Source organism: Trematomus bernacchii, unplaced genomic scaffold, assembly GCF_902827165.1.
Source record: "Trematomus bernacchii unplaced genomic scaffold, fTreBer1.1, whole genome shotgun sequence".
Taxonomy (NCBI): Eukaryota; Metazoa; Chordata; class Actinopteri; order Perciformes; family Nototheniidae; genus Trematomus; species Trematomus bernacchii.
The window spans coordinates 3,153,412-3,179,018 of NW_022987593.1; the positions used below are offsets into that span (position 1 = coordinate 3,153,412).

The 25,607-nt window shown below is 39.4% G+C and overlaps 2 protein-coding genes across 2 annotated transcripts in view; both read left to right on the top strand.

Annotated features, from left to right (window-relative positions):
- Positions 1-511: 511 nt before the first annotated feature.
- Positions 512-14,950, top strand: LOC117482134 (mucolipin-1-like). The gene is made up of 14 exons (XM_034130125.1): positions 512-799; positions 5,448-5,707; positions 5,912-6,079; positions 6,810-6,966; positions 8,556-8,637; positions 8,911-9,007; positions 9,468-9,567; positions 9,807-9,913; positions 10,166-10,315; positions 10,576-10,677; positions 10,854-10,976; positions 11,750-11,956; positions 12,076-12,206; positions 13,016-14,950. Exons 1-14 carry the CDS (start codon positions 769-771, stop codon positions 13,050-13,052), a joined length of 1,752 nt encoding a protein of 583 aa, XP_033986016.1. The 5' UTR covers positions 512-768; the 3' UTR covers positions 13,053-14,950.
- A 2,763-nt stretch (positions 14,951-17,713) lies between these two features.
- Positions 17,714-25,607, top strand: part of LOC117481969 (mucin-17-like) — a 33,352-nt gene continuing 25,458 nt past the window's right edge. The window contains exon 1 of the mRNA XM_034129914.1: positions 17,714-17,899. The gene's annotated coding sequence lies outside the window, so the exon portion shown is untranslated. The remainder of the gene's footprint in view (positions 17,900-25,607) is intronic.

Sequence of the window (25,607 nt, forward strand, 5' to 3'; positions counted from 1 at the left end):
CAGGAGATTGTGTGCAAGACTAATGTGCAAGTAATAGAAGAGACTATAATAGAAAGCTTTTATTTTATATATTATTGTTATGGTCTGGTCCCCAATTGCACCGTACATGAAGGAAGAACGGTCAAGTGTTATAACTATGGGCGTAAATATAACATGATAAGTACTCACACATGAGTATAGCTTGCTATTGTTGCTGTTTGTTTGTTTGTTTTAGTCGTTGTTTGTTGTCATTGTTTTATGGGTTTTATTATGCATTGTTGTGTTGTCCTTAATGTTTTTGGTATTGCCTCACCTGAAAATAAAATAAAAAATATTGATAAAAAAAGAAAGCCTTTATTGTCATTATACAAAGAATATACAATGTGATTTTGTAGTGCAAATAGAATGAGATGAGCTATAAACTGAATGTACAATTAAATACTGTACATTGCATTTACTTAATTGTCAAAGTAAACAAATCTAAAAATCATCATAAATAAAAAGAAAATCATAAAATAAAAAAAACCATAACCAAAAATGTGCCTTGCCTCCAGGCTGCTCTTGAGCAGCAATGATCTGTGAGTAATGTGGTCACGTGGTGTGGGTCACATGACACACGAGAGGAAGAGAGTTGGAGACAACAGCAGCTCGGCCCGGCTACTGCTTTCAGACAGCTGTGTGATTTCTGAGACCTGTAAACAGTTATTTTTCAAGGAAATACACCCTGCTCGCAGTGTTAGCCATATGAGTTAGCCTACCTATTTATTGTTTTCTTAAACGGATAACTACATGGCTGACGCAGTTCACCGGGACTCCTTAGGTAATGTAACTCTCCTTTACTCCACAGTTAGACACGACTAATGTGTCTTTCTACAAGTAGACATGGTTCTGTCTACTATTAAACTGTATTAAATGGTGTTGTTTCCCTGCTGGTCACCTGCTAGTTTCAGAGCTGCAACAACACAACATGTAGGTTACTGTAAACAGTGGTGTAATGTCGTGAAGTACATTTACTCAAGTATTGTAATTAAGAACGATTTTGGGATACTTCTTTACTTCTTCTTTACTAGTATTTTTATTGTATACTAATTTATACTCCACTAGTATACAAAGTCATTCAAAGTAGCTTCACCTTTACCAGCTTTAATTAACACAATGCATCAAAGTTAACTTAAGTTCAAGATCTGAGTACTTCTCCCACCTCAGACGGTAAATCTGCTCTGTCATCTTCTGCTACAGTACTCCTTTTATATATCAAGTGTGTTTTCCCAAAACAGCTCTGTCAACATCAGGTTTTTGCTGCGATGACTCCTTACTGTAATCCTTGTTGACAACGTGGGATTTTCCATCCAGAGGTTGTGTCTAAATAAGGAAAGCATCATTTAGTGAGAGATGTAACTAGACAACAATACAAGAAAAGGTTGTTAGACATACCCTCATTTTGATAATTGTATAGCAGTAACTGTCATCATGTTTAAATACCAGTCAGAGAAAGTTATTAAACAATTTTTCTTTCAAGAAAAGTCCTTGTAATGCAAAGAGTTTGTCATTTTACAAAATCAACTCAAATACAGGTATTTATTCTACTTTGGGGTTAAACTAAATAAGATATTCAACCACGGGACATTGTGTTCTTTGAACATGTGATTGTCATTATTACCAATTTTCTGATCCTTTTTGATTAATACGATAATACTTGAATGGTCAGATCAGGTCTGAAATTTGACTTGCATCACAGCAGCTCCATGTAATAAATGACTAGTTTGTTAGTGTTTGAGTTTCAAGCTTCAACTACATGCATTATAGACCACAAGTTATAGCATGCACCTTTAATTTGAATGAGCTATTTTAACATTACTGATGTAAAATGAGACAAATGGTGTTAAAAACTTGCCCCAGTTTCAGATGTTGTTGGTGGGTTTGTTCTTGGTCTCCCGTCTATTAAGACCCAGATGCTACATCACCATCAGCCCCCCCTTTCAGCAACTGTAAACGGCCCAGCTCCTTCATGCATAATAACAGTTTCGACACCGTTTCATAATCTTGTCTCACGCATGGTTAAGTCTGCAGTCTTTTTTAGATTGTTGTTCTGGGTTGGGCGAAGTATGGCTTCACAGATTATGGAGTTCCTCTGTACTGTGAAGGATTTTTGAATTGAGTGTGGAAGTTTGTTCGTGACCTTAAAACTGTTGTTTTTAGGGCCAAGACAGGTCTTACAGTAGTTCATGTAGACACAGACATATTAAGGCCTGCTTCATGTAGCATCTCGCACAGTATGTGTTCAGTAAGGGTTTATGTGTCTGTGATGGTTTTACATCAGTGCCCCCGAAATTGCAAAAATCATTTTCCCACCCACCACTTCAGGAGAAACCACAAAGTTAACCGCAACACTGGAACTATTATTGAACAATAATGAACATCGCTACTAAGAATATTGGTTGTGTGGTAATCTTTCTAAGTAATATTGTATCTGGAAATAAAATTCAATGTTGAGTTTTTACATTTTTTATTGATTTACCGCCTTGCTCACCCCCATGGTGTTGTGGTGGCAGCAGATTTTACAGAGTTGCATATCTTAAAACTTTAGCACAAAGCCAAATCTATGTCCACTAAACCACCATTTGTAATCAAGGTAGACTGGCCTTTTACAGCCAGATTATCAGGTATTTTTCTCTCCTGATAATACATTTCACAGTTTGCTGCAAAATGAATAGCATTTCAGTTGATACAAAGAATAACCTCCAACCTGCAGATACCAAGAATATCAATGCATCATCTTTTTTGGTTCAAAGTATTTCCTTTTAACTGAAGCATAAGAGGAAGTTTTGGACTCTGCACCTGTGGGTGGCCTCTTGCTGCAGCCTGCCAGCCTACAGTAGATAAGTGCAGATACAAATGTGTTGACATATTCTCAGTGACGGTGAGGACTTAGTCTGACAAACTTGTATTTACTTTAGTGTTTTGGCTAGTACTCCAAAGATAACTGTGAACCGGGAGAGCCAGATATTTCCACAGCTTTATTCAGCATGTGTCATATTTGGTGGCAGGGTCAATGGCCCACTTTTGTTTCTCCTATTGCTATCCACCGTGACGATCAACACAGTCCTCTGATCAAAGATATGTGCGCACTCACGCCTGTTGTCCGCACGAAATGTGAGGTGTTTGGATTATTTTACGGAGACATGCAACCACTGTGAAAGCCAGGATGTTTGTAGTTTATTAAAATGTCCCTCACGGTGTTCAGCTGGATGTTGTTCATCTCAATTTAATGACTTAAAGTTCTCACAGGTTAGCAACAGGTGTCGTATGATGTAGGAAATGATCCCTATGAACGTAGGAAACCATGCAGGAAACCACATGTGGTTATGGTTACATTTTATTTCAATCACAGTAAACATTTCTGTCGAGCTTACTAACTTTAGGCAGAAAACATAATATGAGTAGACCTAAGAAAATACTCAAGTCTTTAACTAAATGTTAAGTCTTTACTTTGAATTATTAGATTGCGGTGCCACAGAATATCACGTGACAAGAGTTTTGCCAGTCTGTAACGTTTTTGTTTAGTGTTGTTGAACTTTCATCTAGTTTACAGTTAGTGCTGACTAATATTGAACACCAGGAATGTATTTCTCCTGTTTCACTTCACTTTCCCATTAGACAACTCTTCTAAGCTAAGGCTTTGCTCTGCTGACATACTTTGTCTGTTGAACCTGCATTCATCCTGACTCTGCAGTTCATCTGATCATGCCCATGCTGACGTTGACTGCCCAACAAGTCATTTCCTGAGGGAAAAAACTGAGTTACCCCATTCTTCATGTTCCTTTATTGCAGTCTCCAGCAAGCTCAAAGCATGTGACATATATTAAGCATGATTAACCTACTTTCCTAACATGAGGTCAGTTCCTGCTAATACGTGACACATTGACCAGCTTTATCTCCGACCATAAATTGACTGCTCTGTGTAGCCGTGTCCGATGTTTTTAAATGAATTTGAACTTAAATCATTTTGGTAATTTCTTGGTATTGAGATCTCTTATTCAAGAAAGACATAAGAATAAGAAGCAATCACAGTCAGACAACCGCACGAATGTCATACAAAAACAACACAGACAAGGCAAGACGACAACAATTGACGAAGAATTATGAGTTGCATTCATAAGCTTTAAAACAAATACAAATAAAAGATAGCTTTTATAGCGAGAGGCGGACGTTTAATTTTGGAATTATTGGGCAATAATGCTGAGATGTCATTGTAGAGTGTTTGCCCTGTGACGCCCTGTGTCTCCTACCTTAGCTTTAAAAGGTATTAACAAATCTAGAGGTAAGTTTATCATAACATTTTCATTGCTTAATAATGTAGTTGTCTGAGGAGTTGTTTTTCTCTTTTGGTTGTTGCAGCCTCTCAGTCGGGGACACATTTTCTTGATTATTCTAACATCACAGAAACAGAGACTCCTATCTCAATTGAAGAAGTCTAGCATTGTTTTCAAAAGTGATCAAAAATCCTAAGGGTTTTGGCTATTTTTGTACCCTTTACTAATGAGCACAATTAGTCCTTGTGGCTTCGAGTAAAAAAAAGGGTTAATCACATGTGCAGCCGCACTGAGCACATGTTTCAAAGCGCCAGAGGGCACAGATTCAGAGACAAAAGAGAACGTGTCAGACGGAGGTGAAAGCTGAAGACACACTGTTCCGGCACACTGAGTGACACCGAGAAGAACGTGGAGTCACGTTTTGCATGAAATGGCAAGACTCCGGCTTACTCACTAAATGCATGTGATTTCCCTCTCAGCCAGTTATAGTCACAACTGTTGTACTGCACAATAGTGCATTTCTGGTGTTTGTCTCTTAGTTTGCCGTAAGTCATTTATTTTGTTATTGTAGGTCAAAGTTAAGTGTATTAGCATGCTAAAATGTGCAAATAAGCAAACACAATTTGCAGACGAGCTATTTCACAAACCCAGCATTTGTACAGATGTTCCAAGTTTAGGTTAACATCCACAAACTGAAGGTGGCTAACTACCTTGGCTTAAAAGGTCTTTTGAGCAATTGAGACACGAGTCTTCCAATATAATTAAACATCAGTAAAACAGTTAAATGTCAGGGAAGACAGTAACGCTGATTTAGAAATCTTTCTGTGGATAGTGTTTGAAATACTGCACAATGTGTTTTGTGAATACAGAAAGTAAAGATTGGGGGATGCAGCTTGTGTGGACAACGCATTTCTAAAGAAAATACCCAAATATATGATGGTATAAGAAATACCTTATGGTCTAAAGTGTTTATTATATATTTATACAGCTCAATTGTATCATGAGGCATTATTTTGAGTTCCCCAGTCCGTTCAGCTTGTGCATCGGTTATCTTTAAGAAGATGCCCCCATCAAAGATTATTAACTGTTTTTTTATCATGTTATCGGATCACATTCTGCATGAGAAAATAAACATTGTTTTTGTTTTTGTTTCAGAGCAGGAAGGCCTATCGGGCTCCACAGACGGCAGCGGAGAGCAGGACCATCAGAGTCACAGACATGGCAACAACCATAGCAACCATCTGTTTCCCACGGCCGAGGCGGGTCATTGGGTCGGGGCTGATCAGGAAGAGGAGGCCATTCGCAGGAAGTTAAAATACTTCTTCATGAGCCCTTGTGACAAATACCACGCCAAGGGCCGCAAGCCTTACAAGCTGATCCTGCAGCTGCTAAAGATCATTATTGTCACAGCGCAGGTACGCCAGAAGTTCTCCATATATTATCATATTATAGTTTTACTACTTATGTGTAAGAAAGAATAGAATAAAACTGTCTATTTTCATGTAAAGTGATTTAATCCCAACTCAAGTTTCGCATTATTCAAGCACAGCTTCAGGGTTTTTTAGACTCCTCACTTCTCCTTTCCCTGACATGCTTTCTCTTCCCTGTCTTTGCTGCAGTTGGTGCTGTTTGGCCTCAGTAACCAGGTGGTGGTGACCTTTAAGGAGGAGAACACTATGACCTTCAAGCACCTCTTTCTCAAAGACTATGACGAGTCATCAGACGATTCCTACGCTGTTTACAAGCAGAGCGACGTCTACGACCAGATCTTCTACACTGTGGATCAGGTCATTGTTTAGTCCTTTACATCAATGCAATAATGTGACTTGCTCTGAATCTTTTTGAATCACAGTTTGCTATTGAACCAAAGGGTTACAGTGGGGGTGGTGCCAGTAAGAAAGTCAAGGTTTTTCAAAGATACTTTGGTATACATCGTCTAGGGACAATGAATGTTTGTGCAACATTTTAAAGATATTTCAGACTAGAGTAAGCTTCTGGTCCGACCAAATGTTTTCATCACTTGTTGAGATTCTAGATGCTCAAATATAGATTTAAAATGAAGGAAAATAAAACTTAAGTTACAAATCAAAATATGATTTGGATGGATGGTGGTGTTAGAGAGCACTACTGGGTACCCTGCTCTTCTAGCCATCAGGCTGCACAACAAGGGGTCAACAATGTGACACAATTACTGGACTTAAATACACACTGTTTCCACACATTCATGTAAATATATCTAATATGTAATATATATATATGACCCAATATGTATATATGTTCATTTTCATTTTCATTAATTTCTTAGTTCATAGTTTATCATCATTTTTATCTTTGATTTTATCTTTGATTTTATTAATCTGTGTGAATCTGTGCTGTCCTATTTTTCATCCTTACCCGGTTGCTTTTTAAACTACTGAATTTCCCCACGGGGATTAATAAAGGTCCATCTTATCTTATCTTATCTTCAGTGCGTGGCTGCCTGCTCAGTTAAAGCTCCGCCTCTCATCCTCTCCACAGTACCTGGCCTTACCAGAGACCACAGTGGGACGCTATGCATACGTGTACAATGTTGGTTTCAACGGCAGTGCGCTCTCCCTCTGCCAGCAGTACTACAAGAAGGGAAGCATCGACCCAGCCAATGACACGTTCATTATAGACCCTCACATCAAAACAGGTACATCAACTTCACTGCTGACCTATGCTAACAGTGCTAACAGTGTCTGGAGGCTGTGATCAACTCTCTGTGTGACTTTTAAATTGTTGCCTCTTTGAAAACAGAGGGTGGGGGCTGTAATAAGTATGAACAGCACATCCAAAGAGATATGTACCATGGTAGTTTAGTTACACCATTTTAATTGGGTTTAATGGAGTTTAATCGTCACATCACATGACGTGCATTTGTGCTAGTGCTTTAACAGATCAGCTGATACCTCGGTCTCTGAAAAAACACAAGTGAACGCTTCCCTTTTGTGAACAAACAAATGAGAGTGTGGAGAAAGTGCTGTAGAAGCAGTATTTTTTCCTAAAAAAGGGTACTTCATGCATAATGTGTATATATATTGGTTGTAAATAGTCAAAAATCAAGCAGAGTATTAGATCCAGGGGGACAGTTTTTGCCTGAGGGTCAAACACGGGCAACCTCAACCTCACTCCCAAGAAAAGTGAGGATGAATGTGTGAGCATGCTCTCTATCACTTACACAAGTAGCTACAAGAGTTTATAGACTCAAACTAAAAGCTACAAAGTCTTCATAGATAAATAATAAATATTGCGTAATAATGTTATGAGGTGAAAATAAACAGTCAGGTCCATTTTAGGTTGTTACAGTGCAACACTAGTCTATTCTTGGCCTTTTTAGTACATGTTAACAAAACCAATTGTCTGCAAAACACAACTTCTTCATCATATAGATAATAAAAGGAAAAATACAAATCATCGGCCATATCTTATGATCAAGACTCATAATTTCATAAAATTATTAATAGCGTTAATACATCCGTTGGGTGGAAAGCACTCTGACCCGCCTGAAGGTGCTGTGTGTTCCTTCTGGAGCAATATAAACCGTATGGGATGCTACAGCCTCATGCACCAGAAATGTATCTCTGAGCATAGTGGTGATAAAACATGCAATGCAGTGTGATTAGAAATGTTTGTAGCAGCAGTAAAGCAGCTTGCCACTGCATTTAAACCGATCACAGAATCTGATCTGTGGTGGAACACCTTATCTCATCATTCTGGCTGATCTGAGTTATGGGATAAAGAGAACTTTTTTCATTCTTTGGTGAGTTGAATATGCTTTAATTGATTGCCCCTTGCAGATGACCATTGAAGGGCTCCCACTTACAGATATTATCATTGTCCATAATCTCTCAAAGCCCAAGATGATGCCTTTCAATTTCTTGTTTTTCGTCAAACCAAACATTTTCAGTTTCAAATATTCAGATTCAGGAACATTTTTACTGTCATTTGCTAAATGGCTTTATTTTGTAATCCCGTTTACTGTATTAACATATGTTGCACACACTCAGTTTCTTACTTCCTCATATCATCATGTTGTTAGTACAACGTGACCAGATTTAGAGGAAGTAAAAACTGTGGAAAAAAACTTCACGTTCAAATCTTTCTTCACCTGATCACATGTATTTCAATGATTGCTTTTGATCTGCCCCTTTTCACAATTCTGAGAAATGCAGTGTTTGTCTCTCTTCGGGACACGCCAGTTTTCCCTCAACATGACCTTCCTCTGTTCTCCACTCATTTCAGATTGTGTAGGTGTAGACCCGCTGTCCACACCCACAAGTCTGCTCTCCACCAGCTACAGGAACTTTACACTCAAGTTCCACAAGTAAGGCTTCATTTTTCACATGGCTTCAACTTTCTCCTTGTTTGGCCTCCGTTGATGATATTTATCTCTTGAATATCTGATGATGACAGACAACAAGCCAACTCTGCTGCACACACACACGCAAGCATGTATACAGGACACACACATGTTTTGGTACAATAACACACACAGATAAATGCAACATTTTCTCGTCCTGCTTCTGGTTTGTTCCCGGTCGATTGTTGCCATCATGAAATGTCTGTTTCCAGTCTGATTTGTGTTTTATTTTTCAAGGCTCATTAACGTCACTATAGAGTTCCAGTTGAAGGCCATCAATTTACAGACCATTATATACAACGAGATCCCAGACTGCTACACCTTTTACATAAAAGTAAGTAAAGATGTCAAAAACAAAGATATTAAGCTGATGGTTCAGTTTCCAGTTCTAGTGAGACTTCTTATACTGAGAGTTATATATTCTACGTGAATCTGTCTCCTTTATGTGTACACTTTTTTTATTAACAAAGCCATTCTTGGCAAAGCACAGACTACTTATCTTTTTTTTTTTAAAACACATATATGGAAAACAATGTCCAAATATGAAATTGGTAGAGGCAAGTAAGTACAGTAGCACAGTATTACAACAGTAGTAAAAATGCAAGGATTAGCTAACTCTACACATTAGCTAACTCTACACATTAGGTTTATCATATAAAATAATGATGTTAGTGCAAAATAAAGCTTTCTCTGAATTCTCAATGGTAGTTGCGGCCCTGTTAGAGAGAAATGCAAATGTTCTACTACAGTTTCAAAGGATATGAATGTTCTGCTGCTCCCTTTTTCTTCTTCAGATACTCCTGGACAACAAGGCACACAGCGGCAAGGTGAAGATCCGGTTAGAAAACCACGCTTCTATAAAGGAGTGTAAAGACCCGAGCGTCTCTGGACACGGTGAGATGAGGGAGAGCATGGATAAGACTCAGAAAGTAACATATGACTCGTATTGAAATGCTGCAGCAGTTGTAAGCAGGTTGGAGATTATCATGAACCATTAGCAAGTTTAAGGAAATGTACGTTTGAGTTACTATCAGTCAAACGGCAGGAAATGTCATGCGTGAAGTTAGAGTTAAGGTTACTTCATCTGACTGAAACCCAGCTAACGGCTCTGCTTCCTCCCTATGATCCTCCAGCTGAGAACTACACACGTGTAGCGTTTGATGTCGCTGTGGCTCTGGTGTGTACGCTGTCCCTGCTGCTGTGTGGACGCTCCATACTGCGAGGCATCATACTGCAGCAGGTACGTAAAGTCTGTTGCACCCAAAATAAAACAGATTTAGCTTTGAATTACAGCTTTACAGTCACCAGCGCATGCAGAATCATGGTGCAAGAGGGGAAAACGTGAGTCAGCAGACTGAGGATATTAACAACTTTGTATTTTTGCGTGTTTATTTATCCAATTTATTTACGAAGGCCCAGTTAATAAACGTTTCCTTACATCCATCTAATGCTTCATGTTAATTCCTCTCTTACCATCTTTGTGTGTTTACAGGAGTATGTGAATTTCTTCAGGGAGACTCTGGATCGTAAAGTGTGCTGTGCAGATCGGCTGGAGTTCATTAACGGATGGTATATCCTCCTTATCATCAGCGACATCCTCACCATCACTGGCAGCATCATCAAAATCGGCATTGAGTCTAAGGTGTGTCCTACTTACCAGTACGCCTTTTCTGATTTTTTATATTGGGTTGTATTATGTTCTTACACCAAATCACACAATAACTACTAACCAATCCATGCAGCAGTTGATCAGTAGCTATCGAGTTATTCCAGGAGGAATACTTTTTTATGTATTTGCTATTCCTTTAGGTGACCACTATTTATTTATTTTATGTTAGTGGCACATAGTTCAAAAAGGTGCGGTGAGCCGTCTTTAAAGTATCTTTTCTTATCTCCTGACAGTCTATGTCCTCATACGACTTGTGTGGCATCCTGTTGGGAATCTCCACACTCATGGTGTGGGTCGGAGTCATTCGCTACCTCACATTCTTCCAGAAGTACAATGTAAGTCACAGACACAACAAGACAAATTATGTTATTTGTACAAAGCTGAGAAAATGCTCCTTTTGATAGGTTGATTTAATTTAGTGTATCCTGTTAATAAAGTCTCCGCTCCCTCTCCCTTTTTTTTTCTCTAATGTTTTCCTCTCATATGTCTCATGTCTCGGTGCCTCCCTTAGATCCTGATCGTGACACTTAGAGCAGCGTTCCCCAATGTGATCCGGTTCTGCAGCTGCGTGGCCGTCATCTATCTGGGATACTGCTTCTGTGGCTGGATCGTCCTGGGACCGTACCACGTCAAGGTGAACACCACTGAAACTCTTATACACTTGTTTGTAGTGACATTTATATAATGTTGTCTCTGTAATAAATGATGCTAAGAAATTGGAACTTCATTGAAAAAACAAACAGCAAAAATGTGCTACAAATCCTTAAAAAAAAAACACAGTAAAAAACCATACAGCAAAGCTCAGGCTGAAGCTACAGCTTATAGCTAACCCTTTTTACAATACAATATAGACAATATTTTTATTCTGTTCCTACCATAGCATGTCATTTCTGTCATCAATTAAAAGAATATATATATATTTATTAATGACAACATTTTTTAAACGTACAAAGTGACAACCTCTCCTTATATCTGAAATACAAATGTGTTGTTTTTTATCAGTCCTTACCTTTTAAACAAGCATAATACATTTTATGAACAACAACCTTTTTTTACTTTATACATTTAAATGTAACAAAATATACCGATCCATTTCACCAACAAATAGATTTCAGTGGATAAAAGCGTCCTCATTCTGAATAACTGAGTTGTATCCCGCTGTCCATTACTTCTGCACGTACGGGTTAAAACTCGTAGCTGTTGGCACTCTCTCCCACCAGTATACGTCCTGAGTTAATTTTGCACATTATTGTTGAAGTCGGATTCATCAGATCACACAGCATCCAGAAAGTTATCTCCTACTGTCACTTGTGGAGCTTTAACAACTGTTACTGAAGGCTTTGCTAACCATATAAGGAAATAATGTTTTAGATGTTTAATTGAGCTCTTCTGCTTCCTGTCCCTTAGTTCCGCTCTCTATCCATGGTGTCAGAGTGCCTCTTCTCCCTGATCAACGGGGACGACATGTTCGTGACCTTCTCGGAGATGCAGGAGAGCAGCACCCTGGTGTGGCTGTTCAGCCAAGTGTACCTGTACACCTTCATCTCCCTCTTCATCTACATGGTGCTGTCGCTGTTTATCGCTCTCATCACAGGAGCCTACGAGACCATCAAGGTAGGAAGTAACTTCAAACCAGGTCATCATTTCTGTTTTCCTAACTACCAGAATGGAGAGGACACACTGCAACAATATAATAGAAAATAACAGAAATTTATTCTTGTTGGTTTTCACAGCACCAAACCCAAGGACCCATCCACATCACAGACCTGCATGCCTTCATAGCAGAGTGCACGGACGCACCAAACTCAGGGAAGTTCAGAGGTCTGGAGACCTCGCCGTGCTCTTTCTTCTGCTGCTGTGACAGGTGAGCAGGGGAGGCACACGATCTATGGAGATTCAATCATTATTTAGGAACAATTAAATAAATCAAGTGCAACCAAACAAAACCTAAGCAGGGTTAATAATATCAGACAGTATTGGGAATTGAAACATTTAAACAATAAACTTTCAAATGAAATTAGGAAAAGGAATTAGGAGCTGTCAGGTAAACTAGTGGTTATGACACACACAACACAACAGGTTGATTCTGTGCAGATATTTATTGCACGTCACACATATAGACTGTATACAAATCATAATAATATTAAAATATATATATTTTATCTTTATCAGTCTATGGCCGAATCCCTCACTCCCCTCTGTATCCCTACTTTGACTTTCAAAACAAAAAAGGAAGTAATTCTTTAAAGATCCTTTTTCAAAAATGACGACATAGGTTTGAAAGTAGGTTAAAGTAGAGTGGGAAAATATCAGATTTAGAAAAAACAGTAAAATGTTTGGCGGGAATTTATCTTTTTCCAACATAATTATCTTTTTTAATGCATCTTTATTACGTGCACAAACAATACAAACGGATAAAAAGGCAATCATGGGGAAAAAAAACATATGATACATTCTCAAAGCAAGGATTCATTAAAAAAAATACCAAAAATATCTTTCAGCCTTATTCCCACTTAGATTGATTGTCTATTTATTTAAATGTTCAAAGGATCCCAATATTACATATTTTTAGGTAAACACTACCATTATTGAACTCAAAATAATACAAATGTTAATTATGTTAAATATAATGTTTAAGAAAGATTGTTTAATTTGTTTTATTATTTCCTCCAGAACAACGTCATATGAGGATGTCCTGCTTGTGAACTGAAATTGACCTCAGTGACCTCAGAAGCATCACTACCCCCCCCTGCTGACCACAGGGAGACACTGCACACTCCTGATGCTGAATGTCTCTGTACCAACATGCTGTGTATCTGGGTCAAACCTCATCACTCATCTGAAGCATGAGCTGGACCAACGTTCTGTAGAAGGAATGAGTCAAAACTTCTTACTCCTGTCTTTTATGTCCATGAAGAAGAAACACAGGGCTGATGCAGGACTGGACCTTGCTTCTGTACGGACAGGCATCACGGATGACTAAAGCACAGACAATGATCTGTTCCTTGTTGGTTTTAAAAAGAGTACCGTATCTATTATAATGTATTTAATGAGGCACAATTTACTGAGTGGGTACAGGTGCCATGATGAAGACTGAAGTAGTGCATACATGGTGATGTTTTTGTTTTTAGTGTTTTTGTTTTTACAGTATTTAAAAAAATGTTACCTCTTAAAGAGTTTCTTATACATATCACAAAATACAGCCAACATCTTATCTTATTTCCTACACTCAATTACTCCAATACCATAATATCCTTTACATTCTATACAAACTCTTTGCTCTAGAAACTACTTGGCAGAAGATACAATGGGACAAGTCAATTCATACAAAAGATAGAAGGGCCCTTGGAGAGCACTGACCTCTGCCAAGGCTGTTTCCATAAGTGAAAGATAATGCATGTGTATGCCCCAATGAATTGGATCCATTCCACAAATAAAATGGGTTCTTACTTAGCCCATGTGTATCTATTTCACCAAGTTTATTAACATTGGGCCAGTAGTTTTTATTTATTTGTTTTAACCCTGAGACAAACAAATCAAAATGGGTACCAACGTGGCAGGGTTCATTTGGTAAAAACCCCAAATCCAAAGCCAGAACAATGTGGTAAGAAAGGACCACAAGCAGATGTGGGATTGATTTGGTTTCTGTCCCGTGAACTGCACCTTCTGTATAGAGTTTCAAACACTTTGATGTTAAGTTCTACTGCACAAGTGTCACGCTGCCTTCAAATGTGGATACTACTATTGTTGTACAGCTTGTGTGATGTATTGCACTCATCTGAGCATTCATCACTATTATGTTTATAATGAAGCACTCAACATTGCCTGTGGTTATCTACAACAAGGAAAGCTCTTCTTTCCGACCCATGGGCATGTTCCTTTAATGATGCCTTACTTCATTCATTATAAGGTTAAACATATTAGCCCTTACCTTCAATTCTATACTGATTGTAGTTGTATCTGGCGTGTTTTAAGAGAAAAATGACTTGAATCATCCGACAAAGTGGAGCTGGGTTTAGGCTAACAAGAAGGCAACTGAATGATTGCAGAAACATAATTGTACTTCTGTAATAATGCCCTGTCACACTGAATCATCTTTTACTGTCATGTTGTTGTCTTCATAATGATGTCTTGTCGAAAACAGTTTTCCAGTGACTTCATCTCTAGTAGAGAGTAGAGGCTTTTTTTTTATACCTCATAAAGCGCACACAAAGAGTCTCAAACTCTCGAGTCTAGAAGGTTCCTTGTCAGGAAAATAGTTCAGGTATAGTTTCTAAGAGAGATTATCTCTGGTTCAAGCAGTAACAGGTTAAACAACAGTGTTTTTTCAGTAATCTTATTCCGCATAATAAACAAGCAATGTCCTATTTAAGCTGAATATGCTGATGGTTCTAGATGGAGAAGTGTCCTAAATGTATCAATGGCCTTCACTTTAAATGATATGTCAGGCATGCATTATCCAAAATGATGTAGATGTACCTTTCCTACAGTTTGATGTTTTTCTACATAAAATCAGGACTTTAACTGTACAACATTAGAGACTCTAGATGTCTGGAAACTATCTACTGGATCGTCTTTGATATTAAAACATTGTTGTGTTTCACTTCATATCATGATTTTATTTCATCTGCAGGAACTTGACTTAGGTGCAGTTCCTATGGGTTGTCAGAAGAGGGAGTAGCTGGATACGGATCTGTTTAACATTGTACTAAAGTAATACATTTGTATTATCTGCTTTGTTGGCAGGTGAAAAAAGGCATGTGAAGGTTTTGTATTTAAGCTTTATTTTTACTTGGAAGTAACATTGAGATTGAAAACCTATTTTATAAGTGAGACAGGGTTAAATGAAAGTTATGAACATGTTAACAGATAAGATCACAACAACAACAAAAGGTGTTTACGTTTTTTAATAATTTAAAGAATAAACTATGATTCTTCAATCCAGCACACAAACACAGCTGTTTCAGTTTCAGGCTGCAGCACAGAGCTTGCAGAGAGGGGAAAATACACGTTTTTTTCTGAGCAGTCCGATATGATGAGCTCATTTCCTGGTTATTGAACTTCCCAAGTGAGGCTTGGCAGTTGATGTAGCACATCTCTGCCTTCCATCCACTTAACCCTAATATCATCATACATTATGTACTGCTCTAACCACGCCTTGGTGGTTCATGCCAGACTGTGTGAGGGGGAAAGAGATGTAGGATTCATAGTTGAATGCACTTCATTTCATTTTAAGAGGACATGATGTGTACATATGCAGAACTGCTTTAACTACATGCCTTTGATGCACAATAATGCCCTGAGGTAAAGTCTTGCTCCAGAATCTTCTAATGGTCTATCATTTGTAGTTTCAGTTTGCTGATGTCGGGCGTGGTGCTTTGTTGATGCTGGTTTGATCTCAGCTTGAAATCCAGTCAGCTTGCTGTTAGACATTCAGGTTATTTTATATTAACTATGCACCGCAGATCGAAACTGCAAGCCTGCAGCAGCAGCAGTTTCCTTCTTCTGTCCTGTATCTTATAATACTGAGTCACTGGGCTTGCAGAGTGTGCTTAGTGCCACAGGCAGTGTGTGCATCTGTCTACGCGGAGGTGTTTTGGCAGATGTGTGGCCAGACCACCACACCAAAGAAAAACATTTAAAGAACTAAGCCTACAAATAAAAGCACTGTATATTATCAGTCTATCCTAACTTTATTATGGATTTCTACTAGAGCCCAGTTCTGAGCCACACCCATGGTGTAACAACATTATGGAGCAATCTGAAATGGATGGGCAGGATGTGAGGTGAATATTGCAGCTTTTTCAGCTTTTTGATATGATGATTGGTGCCATTAGTGCCGAGTTCAAAGAAGGAGCCGAAACCTGTTTACTGACATTGTGGTTGTGGTGCACCATTGTTTCAGCTATGCATTGTTTTAAACAATTCAGCTGCAAAACATCTTTAAATATAAAAACAGCTTACTAAATGTAGGTTTTAGTTGAATAAACAGTGAAACTTTGGGAAGAGTTTTGGGTGTCCCTCGTGGATTGGAAAGGTTGCTGCTGATGAAATATCTGCCACGATCCTGTACAGAGCAGGGATGGAGACGTGACTCACTCTTCATTGAGAATGTGTTCACTGACGAATCCTATGTTGATGCTTTCTGGTTAGCCTTCATTCCTTCCTTCTCTCGGAGAGTATTAGATTTCTCTTTTACCAAAAGCTTTTTATTCTAAATATCTCCATTCTTTCTCCCCATCTGAGCTTTGTTGGAGAAAACAACAGTTTATGTCAGATGTCTTTATCCCATTCACTCTTTCTTCTCTCTGTGAGTTCCAATAGTCTTTGTATGTCTTCCTCCTTTTCATTGATTTCTATGGTGGTGCCTGCAGCTGCAGCTCAAAACAGCATTCAGCTTGCAGCTTTTGTGGGCTTGTACCATAGGGAAGTGGACACTGTGTTAAACTACAAAAGCAGAAACTTTTATCAATCTGAAAGAATCAGTTTTATTCAGGCATACTTCCAACTATCTAGATTTAAGTTTCTCCCAAAGGACCCCTAGGTGGCCCCGTACCACACTGTGTTCCCCTATTTTTTCCTCCTTTATTCAAGAAAAAATATATATGTACATCGAACATTATATACACACAAAACATTGACTTCCGGGATACATAAAATGGGTGAAAAATGGAATACAAAAATATAAAGAAAGAGATAGTGATGACCAAAAGGTAACATTTAAAGTACAAATATTTATCAAATACTCATTTGGTTTTGCTTGCCTTCTTATTTTTTACATTACATGTTACTTGTTAGACGCTTTTATCCAAAGCGACTTACATACTCAATACTGTGGGCAATCCCCACAGGAGCAATTTGGGGTGAAGTGTCTTGCCCAGGGACACAACGACATGCTGACTGCAGTGGGGTTTGAACCTGTGACCCCCTGATCCGAACACCTACGGACAACCTATTTTTTGTAATTCTGTGTATGTATTGAGTCAGTAAATGTCTTCTTGTGAATGCGGGAGCCCGACCACACTTTTTCATTATTTTTTTAAAGAAAATATATGTGTACATCAAACATTATTTACACACAAAACATTGACATACATATTTTTTTAATTATAAGGAAAAAAGGAAAGACAGAGATATAAAGAAAATAGTGATAAAAACCAAATGTAACATTTCAAGTAAAATATTTATAAAATGCAGATTTCGTTTTGATTGCTTTCTAATTTGTAATATTTTTAATAAAAGTGAAAATGTGCAAAATAAGGTTTTGACGTCACAACGTTGACGTCATTCCTGTTTTGCATAATCACCAATCTCGCGTTGTTGATTGGACCGCCGGCGGGATTTAATCTGCATCTCCCCGCCCCGAGTCATCCTGCCGCTGCTCAAACGTGGAGGGAAGGACACGGAGAGGGACGCTCGGCTCCTGACTGCGCGGGGTTATTGTTAGTCGCGAAATTTACGGCTCTGTCGACATATTTAGTGTATTTCAACCTCAGAGCTATCCGAAAGGGTGGGACTGTGTGTTTCTTCTTCAACGACAGAGCCGGCGGTTGGAAGGTACGTTGAATTCATCACGTTGTAACGTTTATTCAAGTTACGCAGAAACCCCTTCTCGTTTCTTTGTGCTATTTTAATCCCTAAACTACTTCCAGAATGACTGTTATGTTAAGCGAAACTCGTGCTCTTTTTATGGCATGAATTTTTAATTAACCACACATTATTTGTTTTGAAGCCAAACGCCCTGTTTGTGATGATGGATGTGTAACGTTAGCTTGGCTCGCGTCGGTTAGGCGGTGGTTTCTTGCTCTCAAAACGCTATGTATTGAAGTGTACAGTGGTGACAAGACTCGGCTGGCACGGTTGTTAGTTGTATCGGGTTTAATTTATTGACTGTGCCCCTCAGCAAGCTGCAACCACCGTGCACCGCTATTGTTCTGTGTGGCTAAACGGGGCCTTTGGCTAAACCTGGGAGAATTCAGCGTGTTTGGTCACAGAGACAATTGGTATTATTAAAGCTCCACTTGATGCTTGGAAAAAAACAACAACCAGAAGCTCTCATGACAATGGTTCAAAAAGTGGGGTCCAGGGACCACCTATAGGGCTCCTTGACGGGGAACCAAACAACACGAGGTTTGATAGTGTTGGACACATGGGGGTTTGAAGTATCCCATGTGTCTTGAACTGGTGTTAAAACTTATGTAAATGCACTGAATTGTCAAAAGGTTGTCATGTTGGCATTCAGTTTGTTTGACATCAAGAAGGTTATGTCTTGTGTAAAAATAAATGCTCAAATGTATCAGCCGCATGTCATACACCACTGATTAATTTTTTTATGGATATGAAAATGTAATATTGAAGTAGATTGCACCCAGGGCTTCCTGTCTGCACACCTAAATCCCATTTTGTGTTCCAAGATAAGCATCATCTCTGTTTTCATTTGCATCCCTGCACGTGGAGTGATGGCTTTCACGATTTGGCAGCATAACACGAGAAAAGGAAGGAAATCCAGAGGCAGGGTCTGCATTAAATAAGCAGTGTGTTGTGGGCAGAGTTTGGGTAGGGGAGCAGTGACTCTCTGGCAGTTTGACATGCAGCCACTTAGGCAGATTGTAGTATCTTGAACACCATCAGGTTACTACTGTCAGGGTGTGTGTTGCTGAGGAGTTTCTCACCTGGCTGGGTGTGAAACCAAGTATGAATAATGGTCTTTCCCTCACACCTTTTTGCACCCACTGGCTCAACTCCAATAGCTTATTTAAGGGTCACTGATGCTGTGTTTGAAGGACTCAATTGTTGTGTTGTTGGTTGTCCCCATTATCCCACACATGTTATTGCCATCAGGTATTTGCACTTAGATTATCATCAGTAACTGGTTCCAGTCAGCCATCATGTGCTTAATCTTTTCACATCTTGAATCATTTTGCCTTTCTAACCTGTGTGTTTTGTTGAGACTGGACAAACTTCCTTACATATTTGGAGCCCTAACAGACAAGATGTGCAAAAATAATAGTTAAACAAAATAAATGTTGTGTTATGGTGTGTATGGGCTATGGATAAACAAGTGTATGTTCCTTTTGTTTGCCCATAAGTAATTTATAGTGCGTGTTGTTCTGCACCGTGACTGTTTTTTAGGTCACATAGGCCCCAGAGAGGTCCAACTTCCTGTTAGATTTGTTTTGGGATTCAGGAGAGGAAGTGCAGTAGAAGGGCTGAACTATTATAACATATCAAGTATATTAGCATCTGTTGTGATTAACAACTTAATCAGCTGTTATCTTCGAGACCCCACACAGAGATTGTCTAGGGGCAGAATTATTGAACAAAAACCGATTTGGCCTGCCCTTCAGGTTTGGTGAAAATACCCAACACACTTGCCAGATCTGGCCTTTGTAGTGGAACACAGCCAGTGTCTGCACACTGCTGTTGTCAACACCCCCGCTTCCTTTTCCTATTCATAAAGGCCAAGGCAACAATAAGAGGGCCTCAAAATAGTTATGTCATTTCACTGTATCCTGTAACCTTGAACCTGTTTCAATGGATCGGATATGGGGGTTAAAAAAGAAACCACAAGCATTATGCAAAGACATGTCTCGCTTCAAAATCCTGGATTGCCTGTACAGGGTTTTATGACCAGTAGTACAAAAGCTTAATGATTTACAACATTTAGCAGGATGTGTGACAAGGAATTAGGTTTCATAGTTAAATAGTGATGAGATTGTATTTGCCCAATCACAAAGGTTTATTATTTGTATGATCTGATTGTGCACTGGGTGGCTTTAGTTCGTTGTATATTGTCTCTTCTGCTTTAGCCAACTTGAAAGTGCCTGCTTTTATGACTGAGGCGGGCCTGTCATTCCCAATGGGGGGCTGCAGTTGTTTATTTCAGGCATGAGAGAAAAGCAAGTGGTTGACTTGGGGACATTTGTTGTAGTGTTTTAAAACGCAACAGATTGGGAATCAAAGCTAACCCCATACATGCTTTATTCTAAACTACATGAGTTCTTCTCAAGCTTGTAAAGCTTGAGAAGACAACAACCTTAGCCTTCTTGCCAACATGTTGATTTGTATCTGAGATGACAGCCCTGTGAACAACAACTAGCCTCGCTGTCTGTAGTGTCAGCTTCACCCTGTTGCAGGTTGTGATATGCTGTTGGATTATTACATCTAGGGGCTGATGATTTGGGCTTTTAACTCAGTTTAGCATGGGTTCATGTGCATCTTTGCAGCTGTGAGATGTTATAGTGGTTATGGATGGAAGCCTCGCAAAACTAATGCTTTTATTATTTTCAGCATAAAATGTGTAACTTGCCAAGATGATAATCAAATGTCTTGTTTAGTCTGACACTTAGCCCAAATCCAAAGGATAATCAATGTAATATAACGTAACATGAGGAATAGCAGTGTATCTTCACATTTAAGAACCTGGAGCCATCCAATGTTTGGTATTTTTTTTTTCTACAAATAATGCCCCATTTAAAAAAAAAAAAAAAAATTAATAATAATAATCTCCAAATCAGAAGTTTTGTGGTGTATGACCAACCACAAAAAGCCCCAGATCATTCCAATGCAATATTATTATAGGACTAAGACAACATGACAATATTCACATTTTGGAAAGCTGGAACCAGAAAAGGTTAGCTATTTAATCTTTACCAAGGGATATTGTGCTTTTTTTTTTAGCCTTGTCTTAGAACTCACCCCAACATGAGGGCAGCTGGTTGGGAAGCACAGCTCTTGTACAGGGAATTTGCATCTGCTTGGAAGTCAGCTGCTTTTACAGCCTGTGTCAGTCCCCGGCCCACACCCAGGGAAATTCAATCCAATTCCTGCCTGCTTTACTGCATCTGTTTAGGATGACATTCTGACTTCAACTGTATTTCATCATGCACCCTTAGTTTGTGTTCCTCTCCTGTGTTGCTTCTGGCTGTTCAGCTGTGGGATGGTGAGACAGGGTGGTGTTTTTACTCTTGTCTCTGTGGTTTGGAGAGGCTGGCACTCTCCTGCCCATTAGGATAAAGCGGTGGACGCTGGCGCTGCAATTTTAGGCTGTCTGTCTGGGGCTGAAGGTAGGCTCAGTGCACTGTAATTATTGAAAGAGTTATTCAGCACTTTCCGAATCTGTTTGATAGCTCACTTTGGTAGCCATGAATGCCATCCCAAAACTTTGTGCTGTGCCAACATAAAGCTTTTCTTTAATCAATGATTCACTGCGTGCATTTGCATTAATGTTCTCTGCTACATTTTGCAGCATTGTTTTAGGTTATATTCGCAGCAAACTGTAGATGATGGGGAAACGTGTGAGTTCCTGTATAAAAGCAGAAGGGGCATACGTAGTAGTAACTTTTCCCCATTTGCTTTGTGTAGCCGCTATCTCCAATGACTCAGAGCAGTATATTTTGATCAAGTTAGTTATTGATCCATGTCTGTCTGAGGTGAATCAGCGTGCACAGCAACTATAAAGGCGTGTTTGTTTATGTTAACGGGCTCGGCATATCCTGTTCTCCTCTTTGCTCTGCCTCTTGATATGCAAGAGAGAGAGACACAATCGTCTGTTTCAGTAATGGGCTTGTGTGTGCGTGTATACTGTGTGTGTGGTTTGGGCAGTTCAGGGGTTTGGCTGTCAGAGGCAGGCGAGGTGTGGGATCACTGTCCATCTGACCTCAGCTCACCCCGCCCGTCAGAGTAACTGATCCGGCCCCCGGGCTCTCGGCATTATATTGACTACCTGCCTGAATGCCTGAATGCCTGCCTGTCTATATACAGTTGGCTGATGCACAAGAGAGGAGCGGCTGGCGGGCTTTGATACGGCAAAACTGATGAGTGCATTGGATTCTATTATACCAGCCATCCTGTACTGCATCTCTCTGTCTAGCTCTTTATTTTTATGCTGATTCAAGATACTGAAAATGTCATACTTTCAAAATGAAATGAGGTGAATAAGAGGCAGTGCTCTCTTTTACTTTAATTAGTTAGTTGACATGGTACCGCAACAGGAAATGGAAAAAGAGAAAGAAATACCAACATGGGACAAAGGTCCTCTTCAAGAACAGCTGGCATGAGTATTGTACTGATATGTCTGGTTTCCATCCATTTTATAGCCATGGCTTCGTGCCTTACCTTTTTTTTATTCTCCATCTATTTCTAGAAATGCTTCTGCAGTCTTTTAACTTGAGCTGCAGTGAGTCAATCAACATACAATAACTGTTTAGTTGAGAAAGTGGCAGAAAATGTGGAAATATTCTCCTTTTTAAAATAAATTATTTAAAGACATCACCGTGGACTTTGAGGAACAATTAACATTTTTTAAAACTATTTTCTTAGATATTATTGACTGAACTGTTTTAGAAAATAATCTTTAGATGCAACTTGCAGTCATACTGTCAACTACTTGTGAATTAAGGTCCTTAAAGGTGGGGTAGGTAAGTTTGAGAAACCGGCTCGAGATACACTTTTTGTTATATTCCATGGAATGCTCTTAACATCCCGATAGCAATGAATATCTTAAGTGCTTTGACAAAAAATCCATAAAACAATGTCATCTGTGGAAGCCGTAGTACTGTAAAAAGCACGACCAATCATTTTAGCCGGCCCGGCTAAAATAACTGGATGGCCTACCTGCCTGTCAGCCTTCCATCTGTGCACAAACTTATCTCGTACCCTCATTGGTCATGTGCGCGTTCGTGTGTGTTGGAGGAGGGGCTCTGTAAGGAAGTGGCAGATTTCTTCCGGTTGTGTATTTTCAAATTCTAGCACACTCGAGCTGGTTTCTCCAAAATTACCTACCCCACCTTTAAATGTCTAGTTTGACAGATCAAAACCCAAAGATATAAAAGTTGATACAGAGATTAGCAGTAACTCGGAACACATCATTTTCTTACATTTTGAAAATTGCCTTAACCATGAAGTGATTATTAAAGAGTTTATATTCATTGTGGACCAAGAAAGTTGACTAATCCTTAGAACTTGAATGTATCATCCACCCTAACCTCTTTCCCTCTGCTTTGATACCCGGGGTTGTTTTGGGTGAAGTTGCCCGGGCCAGCTGCTCCCCTGTCCCGTTGCAGCAGATAATCCACTCAAAACCTGCCCCCACCCTTGTAGGCACCATGCCTGACAGGGGGTTACATGGTGCACAGTATTGCAGACAATAGGACTCGGCTGCACACCCTTCCCCCTCATAGTACCCTAATGTTATGCACGGAAATACTTATGATCATGGTTGTTGTTGTTTTTTTAACAGATTTGATCACGCAGTCTCTTCCCTCCCCAGTAGATGATGCTTTTATTTTACTGTACCCCCTCACTGTCAGCCTATCATGCTGGCAGCAGGGTCTGGCCCAGTGCGTTTTGAAACCCCTGCCACCGTCTAACAGATTGTAACCTATTTCCCTGCAGCAGCCTTCAGAGCCCTCGCTGCCAGTAGCCTCTCGCCCACTGCCTTAGAGGCTAGCTGGCTTAGTCCATTTAACTTGTAGCCACATTTAACCACCTGCTCCTAATGGCCGTATTGAGTAGTTTACAGTCACTTAGCACATGTTAGCGTCCCGTATGGAATTGATTAGAATAAGCCGCGTGCTTAACGTCAGGCCCAACCCACCCCCTCCCCCCTCTTTTGATGAAAGTGTTTTTTCTTCTTCACAAGGCATTGGCTTTTTTTCAAAGCTGATGTCAGAATTTTGGCAGTTTTATTTTTTTTCAGTGTGCAGTGAAACATTTTTTTTTATGGCACTTTAATTTCGTCTTATCTAATTGAAGGTACAGTTAAAGACTATAATAAAACATTATATTAATATAGCGCTTTTTCAAGTGCTCAAAGATGCATATCTCTTGCCTTTTTTTCTAATATGTCCCATGCTTGTAGGGATGTGAAACATTGTGGTGATTGTCCTACGCCCTATACTTTGGATAAGTAACTGCTCAGTAAGGGAATGACAGCCACTTTGGACAACACGTGAGATTACTCTGAGCAAGCAGTCATCGGTCAGCTGCAGTCTTGGCATGAACACATGGTGAAGTAGGGCTTGTCAACACCTCCACACTGTCTTTTTATTTGGACAAAAAAGGGAGTTTGTAAAATCAGGGTTTAATGTTTTTCTTTCTTTCGATAACGAGGTTCATGGAGTGACTTTCTTCTTGATAGAGTTTTTTTTTTTTTTTTGGTTTCACCACCCACTACTGATCAAATCAGTTTATTGTTAAAGTGCTTTGGTGATGCTTTTTTAAGGTAGCATGAAAGCATCCTGTGTCAGAAATGGATAATTAATGTTGTGCTTCCTTTAGAGCGATGCGTCCTAAACGCATCACCCCTATTGTATCAGAACAAAAGCCAATGATCCACCAAACAATATTGCAAAGCTTGTTATACTGTGTAATGAATCAGATGGCATGAATTATTAAATGTATCTTGTCTATTGTTTTGGCCCGTAGTTATTCTTAAAAATGGTACTTTGTTTAAATATTGATTTCTTGAGATGGACAGTTCTTTGTACAGCTGTGACATTAGTTAAAAGCTCATTCTCCCTCCTCCTCCTTGTCTGCCGTATAATATTGTTCCTACACAAGATGGATTTGATGACACATTAAGAGACTGTAAGAATGAATTCCAGCCTCTTCTTTGGATATGATCCCTTCAGTGCCCCACAAGTAATGAGTTTTGTTTTGCTCTCTGTGTTTTCTCGTCTGTCGGGCGGTCTGCTGAGGAATGTATCTCGTGATTAATGGCGGTTGTAATGTTGACAGTCATCTCCAGTCTCTCTTTTCAGCCATGTGTTGTCACTAGTACAACAGGTGGAGTGATGTCAGGTTTAATGTTCTGGACAGCTGATACTTTTATGGCTTATTGTCAAGGACTTTTTCCCACCGTTCATAACAATGCACATGTCTGAGATGGGGACCACATAAGTTAACCCTAGCAGAAGCAGTACTCAAACCCTAAAAAGAATGTGCTCTGATGAGTAAAACGTCTTTGATACCAAACAGCAGATTCAGTTTGTCTGTCATGACTTCCAGATAACTTATGAACTGTTCGACAGATGAACTTCATAGATGCAAGGAATTTCCATTTACGCACATCTGTGCTCTTCAGTGCCATCAGGATCTGTGCCAGAAGTCAATAATCCACTGGCTGTGTTGCACATACACAGATAGTAGCTGACATCCTTCATTGGCTTTATGTTTATTGGTTGTCTAACTTGGAGCAACTCTCAGCATCATTTTCCGATCATGTTGGAGTACTGTGCTTAAGAGAAGACAGGTGTGTATATAA

What these genes read in the sequence shown, in the direction of transcription:
- LOC117482134 (XM_034130125.1), top strand. Translation starts at nt 769, where the DNA reads ATGGCTGACGCAGTTCACCGGGACTCCTTAG. An exon ending in TTTACACTCAAGTTCCACAA is followed by an intron (nt 8,638 to 8,910) that starts GTAAGGCTTCAT and finishes TTATTTTTCAAG; the next exon opens with GCTCATTAACGTCACTATAG. An exon ending in AAATCGGCATTGAGTCTAAG is followed by an intron (nt 10,316 to 10,575) that starts GTGTGTCCTACT and finishes ATCTCCTGACAG; the next exon opens with TCTATGTCCTCATACGACTT.